Consider the following 10,292-nt stretch of genomic DNA (forward strand, 5'->3'; position numbering starts at 1 on the left):
TACCTGCTGTACTATTGCTCCAGCCCAAGAAATTTGTTTTTAATTGAAACATACTCCTGGCTTAAAAAAAAAATCCTGAGATTTTGATGTGTAATTATATATTTAGAGGTGCCTGTGTTTATTATTATTATTATTATTTTGCTTTTTGGGTCACACCCATTGATGCTCGGGGGTTAATCCCGACTCTACTCAGGAATTACTCCTGGTGGTACTTGTGGGACCATATGGGATGCCAGGGATTGAACTGGTGTCCGCTGCTTACAAGGCAAGTGCCCTACTGTCTGTACTATCACTCTGGCCTGATACCTGTATTTTAAAATAAGGAAAAAGAAGTTCAGAGAGGTCACATACATTTAGGAGTAGATGAAGTTACATATACTATACTTGTAGAGGTGAGGTAGGGAAGATATTATACCATTTGTCTAAGGGTTCCATTAGGACATATTATGCCCATTTCACTCCCCATTTTCTCCCAACCTAGATTATATCAAACTCAATGAACATCCACTGAGAAAATTAATACAAGCTTCAATAACCCCATATAAATAAGTTATGAAATGAAAAGGTAGTATGGTTTAGGACAAAGCAGTAATGCTGCATTAGACATTATTGAAATTAAATTATAACATCTGCTAAATTTGTGAACTTGAACTATAATCTGACTGAACTTTTTTTTTTTTTGCACAGGCAGGAGGGAGAGGGATGTTGACCACAACCACACAAACTAGTGGTGCTCACAAAAATATACCAATGTTTCTAGAGTTATGATACTAAGCGAAATCAATCAGGTAAACCTTGTAAATACAGGACTGGAGAGATAGCCTAAAAGGCTGAGCACATGCTTTGTGTGCTGAGTACCCATGTTTGATCCCAGCACCATATGGTATACCAAGCACCACCAGGAGTGACCCCTAGCACAGCTGAGAGAGCCCAGGTGCATCACTGGGTGTGGCCCCCAAACAAACAAATTATAAATAAGTACAGTGCCTGGCTCATGATGGGCAGTTGTTTAAGAGAAACTACTATTAGTAGTCTCTAAAGAGCTATTCAGGGGGCCGAAATGACAGTACAGCAGAGAGGGCATTTGCCTTGCATGGTCAACCCAGATTTGATCACATATGGTCCCTCGAGCACCACCAGGAGTAATTCCTGAGCACAGAGCCAGGAGTAGTCCCTGAGCAACTCTGGATGGATCCAACCTCCCCTACCCCACCCCCCAAAAAAACCTCATTCAAATAATAGCCACTGTGATTTGTAAACATTAGATAAGTCTTAGAAATAATTTATTGGTGCAGGGAAATTGGCACTTTGATGGTGGATGTGATACAGTAACATTGAATGCCTAGAACATGCTACTTTACACAAACACTTGCTAGGGCCAACCGTCATCACATTGCTTGGCCCCAGCACCAAACTTTTAGGTATTTACTACCTGGCCAAGTATTGCCAGAAGTGACCCCTAGTCAATAAACACTGCAAGGGTTTATTGACCCCCCACCCCCAATTTTTTAGGTCTTACTTTTTGGGGCACCTTGGATTTGTTTTCAAGGGTTTTAACACATGCTTTGTAGTCAATAACACAGATTCAATCTCTGGCACCACATGGTCCCCTAATCACTGCCAGGTGTGCCCCCCCCTCAATGTATCAGATAACATTTATCACACTAGTTGACCACATAGTTCTATTTCCCATGTTTTCAAAAATTCTAACAGTGCAACTATATAATTAATATAGTTCCTAAAATTAATTTTCTTAGGAAACTACTAATTTTTAGAAAACTACTAAGTACTTATTTTCCTAAGTATATTGACGTGGGACGGCAGTGATAGTTCAGCAGTTAGGGGATTTGCCTTGCACATAACCAGTCCGGGTTTGGGCCCAGGCATCCCATATGGTCCCCCGAGGACTGCCAGGATTAACTCCAGTATTGACACGTGTGGCATCCAAACAAAATGAACTCTCGTTAGATAGCAACTGGCATAAGCCCAACCCAAACTGGCTTAGACCTCCCACTTCCACCCCACAAAAGGGACTATATATTAGAGGGATATTAAGTTACTGCCTGAGGTATGTACTATTAATCAATGCTAAAGACAATCTATAGAGGGACCCTAGGGATAACTTGAAGCAGGAATTCGAACAGCTTTCTAAATTGCTCGTTTCTGTGTGTAACCTTTGGTTTTACTGTGGGTTTTTTTCTTTTGGGCCACACCCAGAGATTCTCAGGATTACTCCTGGTGATACTTGGGGGACCATATGGGATACCGGGAATCAAAACCAGGTCAGTCGTGTGCAAGGAAACACCCTATCCGCTGTACTATCTCTCTGGCCCCTGTGGTTGTATTTTCTTGAAAGAAAAAGACAGCCATGTTTCTTCCATGTTTTGGATGTTGAGGCTTAGGGGCTATTCCTGGCTCTGTACTCAGCAATAACCTACAGTATGCAAAGCACCTCACCACTTGTATTCTCTCCACCATTATCTGTCAAAACCCAACACCAGAAGGGGACTGACACAAATTAGTTCTTTTATTTTTTGCTTTTTGGGTCACACCTGGCGATGCACAGGGGTTACTCCTGGCTCTGCACTCAGGAACTACCCCTGGCCGTGCTCAGGGGACCATATGGGATGATGGGATTTGAACCTGGGTCGGCCGCGTGCAAGGCAAACGCCCTACCCGCTGTGCTATCTCTCCAGCCCCCACAAATTAGTTCTTAAATCAAAAAATCTTGATAAAGAATTCTGACTGGCCTGTCTTAAGATGGATGCCATATCTAAGCTTTAAAGAGACGTATGCTATTAGTTGTAATCAGTTGTGATTGGGGACCAGGGGTTATCTCTAAACAATTCAGATCTGCTGGCCAGGGAAAAGTTTTCTAGAAAATGAAATTGACAGAAAATTGCTGTATTCACCAAAAAAGCCCTTTTTTTCCTTATGCTAAGAAATGAGTTTTGAGGCCAGATAGTACAAAGAGTAGGGTGCTTGCCTTACATGTGGTCAAGATGGGTTTGATCCCTGGCACCACAAATGGTCTCTTGATCCCTGCAAGATCAATCACTCCTGTGATTCCCTGAGCACCACTGACTGTGGCCTCAAAACAAAAACCAACAATTTTTTTTTCAGAATTTGCAATATTTATTTGTGTCTGATTCACTTCCTACTTTTATTTCATTTAACATCTTTATAGTGTTCACTCATATGGCAGCGTGCAACAGAATTTCATTCATACATATAAAACAATAGGTAAGACAGTATGTTTAGACAGCATTTAATAGATATGTAAGATTTTATTCATGAACTCATTGATAGTTTATGCTTCAAAATTTTTGTGAAGAATGTGAACACTGGGTTCCTTCTTTCTACTTGAGTATTCAGAAGCCAAATTGCTAAATCATGTGAAAATCTGTATCTAGCATAGTTCTAGCATGGATAACAGAAAAATCAACACATTTTATATGCTGCCAACTTGAGTTTGATCCCCAGCTCCACATATGGTCCCTATGAGCCTCTCTAGGATTCTAGTGATCCCTGATTACAGAGTAAGTCTAGAATCACCAGCTGTACTCCCTATCCAATAAAACAAAATAAAGTGTATGGTTGCCTGGGACTGTGGGTAAAGTGCTTGCCTTGCACATGGCTGAACAGGGTTAACCCTCAGCACCTGATATGGTCCCCCAAGCCTCCAAGAGTGATCCCCGAGTGTAGAGCCAGAAGTTGTGAACACGTTCAGGGTGGCCCCAGTTTGTTAAACACGAGTTTTACCTTCAAACTAATTTTTTAAAAATAATCATCAGGGCTGGAGTGATAGCATAGCGGGTAGGGCGTTTGCCTTGCACGCGGCCGACCCGGGTTCAAATCCCAGCATCCCATATGGTCCCCTGAGCACCACCAGGAGTAATTCCTGAGTGCATCGCCAGGTGTGACCCAAAAACCAAAAACAAAAAAAAAAAAAAAAAAAAAAAAACCAAAAACATCATACCAAGAAATGCTCTGGCCTTTTCCTTAACCAAGATTTAGACAATTTACTTTAGAGGCTGTATTATGCTCAATACAATACCAAATGTTACTTTAATAAATGACTCTCAACTTGAAGTTTAGAAATCTTTTCTGTGTCAGTATTTTAAGAGACTGTGCCAGAGATAGAACTGGGGTTGGCTGAATGCAAGGCAAGTCCCTTAGCCCGTGTACCATCTCTCCAGCCCTCTATATCAATTTCAATAAATAATTTGATAGGCTAAATATCTAAGCAGGTTAAGTCTGAGACTCTTAAGTATTCACAGAAATGTCATGCCAACGATATAATTGTTTTACTGGATTAAAACAAAATTGAAATCTACTTTTTAAGTTTTTAAAATAGTTAACAAAATGTATTTGTAAAGTTTTACAGATACTTAACTGGAAGACCTTTAAAAGAAAGTGAATTTCATACCGGAAAGAAACAAACAAAAAAGACTGTACATTCAATCCATTTACTTTTTAAACTATTAAATCCTCTCACATCACCTATTTTTGTGTGTGACTTTTCAGAGAACCTTTTGGAAATTTATTAAAAGTCTTTAATTTCTTTAGTCTGTTGATCAGGTCTTGAGAATGATGAGAAATCTCCATATAGCCAGTGTGTTTTCTCCTAGGAACAAACTTCAGAGCCTCTTCCCAACTACCAGTGTTTTTCAGACATAACAAAATACGTATCATTTGATCTAAGGTGAGATTTTTGGTACCAGTTTCCCACTGTAAATACTTATCTAATGGAAGACATTCTGTTGCCAGATTCAATCGTTTTGCCTTAGCTAGGGACATGCCTGGGTGTATATTTTTATCAACAAAAGATCCCACTATATAAACTTTGTCATGCTTGAACGAAGTCATAACATTGGGAGAATCAGCAGTTAAGTATATGATACTATCCTTTGGAAATAAATCTACAAAAGACTTTTCTGTTGTTGTTAAAAGCAGTTTATCCCATTTTTCTCCATAACGTTTAACCAACTCCCTATGATAAGCACCATCTACTTTAAGATTGCAGAAATGAATATGAAAAGGATCAATATTTCTTCTGTTCCATCCTTCACTTTCTAATAGTTGGGAGATGGTATGCTGCATTTCTCTTGGTTTCATGTAATTATCATAAGCCATGTCAAACACCAACGGTTGTCCAAACTGCATGGCCTGGATACCCTTCCAGCCCATCGCGATGTTCATATGCCTATCCCAAAGTCGTAGAAAAAGAAAATTTTGCTGTTTATCTTCCTTAGCAGTTTCTAGTAGCCTGTCATTTCTTGCCTTTTCCATTGCTTCTGCTTTCATTTCCTTTTTAATTTGCTTAGCCTTTTTTGCCTTTTCTCTAATGTACAAGTATTTCAAATATTTTTTCTTTGATGATTTAGAAGGACATTCCATAATCGTTTTGAGCTCTTCTTCACTGATGACTTCTGGTACTTCTCTGCCAAGCAATCTCCACATCTCAATTAATTCCCTGGTAGCAGCTAGAGGATCTTCCTCCTTGTTACCTGAGACTGCAGAAACATCATCTTCTTGCACACTAGATTTCATTGTAATTTTCCACTTATCCAACTCCAGCTCTTCAGGGGGTAATGTGCTTTCCTTATTAGGAGAGGGCACAGATGGTGTGTTGGAAGATATGCATCTTTGCAGGATTGTTGAATATAAGGTCCTTTTTTTCTTTTGAAGAATAAATGGTGCCAAAAGTCTGGCAGAAGTTCTTAAGAAAGTGAAACTGACACTCATTTTAAGAAAAAAACACAACAGAATGCCTGTTTAAAAAAAAAATGAAAAGTTATATCTCTTAACAGTACAAGAATGAATTTGAGACCCAAAGATACAATTTCTGAAGTACACTGTAGAACTTTTTGATTTTGTTTTTGGGCTATACCCAGCCATGCTCAGGCTTGCTCAGGTTCTGCATTCAGGAGTCACTCCTGGCAGGGCTTAAGGGACCATAAGGTATGCCAGGGATCCAACCAGGGTTGGCTGCATACAGGGCGGAGGCCTTGCCTATTGTGCTATCACTCTGACCCCAACAAAATGGAATTTTGGTACAACTTTCTACTGAGTCATTCATAGCATCTTTATAATGATTTTATTTGCTGCAATACAAATTTTCCTAGACTTACACATTTTACTAATGAAACTAAGTTTTAAACTAAATTGTATTCTTATTTTAGATGAATCTTACTATTAGGCAAAAGATATCCTACAAAATTGCTAAGGGGGTGCTAAAAGATCAATGTAGTGCTAATAAAGTCACATAACACCCCAATGGCTAAAGTTATGATGCTGTCTGTATTCTTCTCCAAACTATACTAAGTTGGAATACAGACAAAAAGACAAGACCCTACATACAAACAATATGTGAAGGCAAATGACAGAAAACTTATAGACTAGAAGGCAACTTAATATAAAGGACTTAGAAACTGCTATACTATGATTTAATTAATTTACTTATTCACTTTGTTTTAAGACCACACCTGGCAGTGCTAAAGACTTACTTCCGACTGTGCTCAGAGATTACTGCTTTCAGGGCCTGGTGAACCATGTGGTGCCAGGCATGAAACCCAGGTAAGCTGCATTCAAAGAAAGCACCTAACCTGCTGTACTGTCTCTCTGATCCTGAACTAATGATTTATCTTTTTTTTTCTTTCTTTCTTTTCTTCTTATTTATTTGGTCTTTTTTGGGTCACACCTAGAGATGCTTAGGGGTTACTCCTGGCTCTGCACTAAGGAATTACTCCTGGCGGTGCTCAGGGGGTCCATATTGGGATGCCAGGGATCGAACCCAGGTCAGCTGCATGCAAGGCAAATGCCCTACCCGTTGTACTATCGCTCCAGCCCAATATGTTTTTAGGCCCCAATTGGTGATACTCAGGGTAGGGTGCTTACTTTGAATATGTCCAACCCAGGTTCAATCCCTGGCATCCCCATAGGATACACCGAGCCCACAGGAATGATTGCTGATTGCAGAGTTAGAAAGCCCTGGTGTGGCCCAAAACAAAAATAGCACTGTAGCACTGTCATCCCGTTGCTCACTGATTTACTCGAGCGGGCACCAGTAACGTCTCCATTGTGAGACTTGTAGTTACTGTTCTTGGCATATCGAATACGCCACGGATAGCTTGACAGCCTCTGCTGTGCAGGCGGCATACTCTCGGTAGCTTGGATGGCTCTCCGAGAGGGACGAAAGAATCGAACCTGGTTTGGGCCGCATGCAAGGCAAACGCCCTACCCGCTGTGCTATCACTCCAGTCAGCAACAAAAACACAACGAAAAGTTAAACCTCCTTAAGAGGTTTAATGAATTTGAGACCCAAAGAGGTAATTAGCTGATTAAAAACAAAAAAGGGGGGCCATGGAGATAGCTCAAAGAGCTGAAGCAGATGAACTGTAAGCAGAAGGCCCAGTTTCAACACTCCAGCACCACTGGGGGTGATTCTCCCACCTCCGAGCATCAAGATGGGAGTAGCCCTGCATACATACCGATGTGGCTCAAAGTAGCTCAGTGGTAGAGCCCTTGCATGTAGGAGGCACTGCGTTTGATCCCCACCACTGTAAAAATAACAGAAAGAAGCAGATCTTAAAAACAAACCAGAGATAGTACAATACGCTGAGTGCAACCTGGCCGAGCTGGAGGTGTGTGTATGGGGAGGGGGTAGAGGGGGGATGCTGGGAATCCAACCTGGGTGGGTCACATGCATGGCAAGCGCCCTACCTGCTGTACTGTTGCTCTGGCCCTGTTATCCATTTCTTAGCCAAATGGGGCTTGTGCATTAATATCCTGCAATCTTTTCAAAGACTCACTTGCTGCCAAGTTAAATATTACATATACTGTTTTTCATGAAATCACTGTTTACCTGATCAGATGCATCTCTAGTTACTCTTCATACTGAAACTCAAGTATTTCTCTTTTTAAGTCTTACTGCATCCTGCACCTTGTTATCAGTACTTGTAGTGTTGTGTTGTAATTGCCTGGTTACTTATTTGTCCCACTAGATGGCAAATGCGATCAGGTCAAGTACTGTGTTAACAGTGAACCTTATGCTGGTCAGTGTGTGGCTCACAGGAATCTCTCAACGATCTGTTTCATCATGCTCAGGTTGGGGATGTAGCTTGACGGTACAACTATGTTGTACCATCATTTTCGGCATACACACACAAAAATAAGTAAATTACTCCTGGCTCTGCACTCAGAAGTTACTCCTGGCGGTGTAATTCAAGCAATTTTTTTTTTTTGGGGGGGGGGGAAAGATTTTGGTCACACACTGCAGTACTGGGGGGGGCTGCGGTGCCAGGAATCGAACCCGGGTCAGTCACATGTAAGCTAAGCGCTGCACAGCTTTTCCTCTCCCCGAAGTCTTCAACAAACTCTTAACGAAAAAATACGTTTTCTTTTGGGCTCCCGAAAATAGTTAAGTTGTAAGTTTCAATATAAAAAAAAACAAACAAAGATTTTTGAAACCGGTAGAGACTTTTTAAGATATTACAGAAAGGAAACCACCACCACCCCCGTTGAAAAAGAGAAAACGAAGGTCTCCTTTTGGCGGACACTACGCTGGCCCGGCTTGGCTGTGCTGGCTCTGAGAGCACTGGGCTCTCTCGGGTGGGCCCGGCTGGCAGCACAGGGTCCAGCGAGAGTGTACCCTCCCAGCCCAGCGCGCAAAGAGACCACAAGAAACACGCTCATACCAGGAACGGAGGCTGAGGCTCCAAACGGCGCACCCCGCAAGGTCCCCGGAGCCACGCGAGGTTCCACCGGGAAGCGCGGCCCAGGAGGCTCATCTCCCCGACAGGGACGCTGGCCAATCAACTCCCGGCGCCAACGCTCTAACCTGTGACCCCCGCGGCCACCCGGAAATCCCGCCTCCCCACGCCGGCGCTGCCAGATGACGTCATGCCCAGGAACCGCCGTTTCACGGCCCGGGTCTAGGGTTTGATTGGGCACTCAAGCGGGTGTTCTTCTCACTGACGCGTGACAGACTTCCAACTCGTGTGTTTCTGCTTCCCTGTTACTCTCAAACCACTGACGGCTTGGTCTCCGTATTTACAAGCATGCATCAACTGACATTTGTCATGCGCTCACTCAGCTTTAAAGGCCTTTTGCTAGAAATTTACATTTTGCTAGGAATTTAACTTATTGTTTTTTTTTGTTTTTTTTTGGGTTTTTTTTTTTGTTTGTTTGTTGCTTTTTGGGTCACACCCAGCGATGCTCAAGGGTTCCTCCTGGCTTTGCGCTCAGGAATTACTCCTGGCGGTGTTTGGGGGACCTTATGGGATGCCGGGGATCGAACCCAGGTCTGCCGCGTGCAAGGCAAACGCCCTAACTGCTGTACCATAGCTCCGGCCCCGGAACTTAACTTATTACCCTTCTTGATCAATTTGTCACCTGAACTTGTGGCAAAGGTTGGAATTAGTCACAAGGCTAAATCACTTGCTCGCTTACTTCCTTTTCCCTTTCCCTCCACCTCAACTTCCCAAAGGAAGTTTGCTTTAAAATAAAGTTAAGGTACTTGGCTGTAAATTGCTGGCCTCTGGGGCTGACTTCATTCAGCCTGTTTTGACAGTGCAATGTTTTCAACTATTCTGTTGTGACGGAGGAAAAGGCAATTTTCTAAATGAGTAGTGTTGAACAAAGTAACAAAGTTGGGCTCTTAAAATCATACAGAAAGGAGGGAGGTAAAGGGGTAGGGAGAGAAGTAACTCAGCAGTAGAGTACTTGCTTTGCATACCAGAGGCCTGTGGCACTACCAAAAACAAACAAAAGTGTATTATCAGCTCGAAGGGCTGAAGAGGTTGTGAAAGGACTGGGTTTTTTTTTTTTTTTTTTTTTTTTTTGCTTTTTGGGTCACACCCAGCGATGCTCAGGGGTTACTCCTGGCTTTGCACTCAGGAATTACTCCTGGTGGTGCTTGGGGGACCATATGGGATGCCGGGGATCGAACCCGGGTCGGCCGCGTGCAAGGCAAACGCCCTACCCGCTGTGCTATCGCTCCGGCCCCAAGTTGTGAAAGGACTGGAACATAGGCTGCATACTGAGGCTCCTTGATACCACATGACCCCCTAAGCAAGTAATTACCTGGAGCACCACACTGTGAGTAGCCTCCAGCACAGCCCAACTATGGCCAAACAAAAACAAGAGCGGACATTTTAGGTTTAAAATTTAAAACATTTCTTCTTCAAAGGACATTAGCAACAGCCAAAATGCAGCCCACAGGACTGGAGGGATGGATCACTGGCTAACAGTGTCTGTGAGCTGGATTCCTGGCACTGCTCACATATACA

The 10,292-nt window shown here is 42.6% G+C and overlaps 1 protein-coding gene across 1 annotated transcript; it reads right to left on the bottom strand.

The window, feature by feature from the left end:
* Positions 1-4,455: 4,455 nt before the first annotated feature.
* TRMT10C (tRNA methyltransferase 10C, mitochondrial RNase P subunit) lies at positions 4,456-8,833 on the bottom strand. The gene is made up of 3 exons (XM_004606815.2): positions 8,700-8,833; positions 7,494-7,562; positions 4,456-5,774 (listed from the first exon to the last, which is right to left on the bottom strand). Exon 3 carries the CDS (start codon positions 5,746-5,748, stop codon positions 4,504-4,506), a length of 1,245 nt encoding a protein of 414 aa, XP_004606872.1. The 5' UTR covers positions 5,749-5,774; positions 7,494-7,562; positions 8,700-8,833; the 3' UTR covers positions 4,456-4,503.
* Between the last annotated feature and the right edge of the window lie 1,459 nt (positions 8,834-10,292).

This window comes from Sorex araneus, chromosome 2, assembly GCF_027595985.1.
Source record: "Sorex araneus isolate mSorAra2 chromosome 2, mSorAra2.pri, whole genome shotgun sequence".
NCBI lineage: Eukaryota > Metazoa > Chordata > Mammalia > Eulipotyphla > Soricidae > Sorex > Sorex araneus.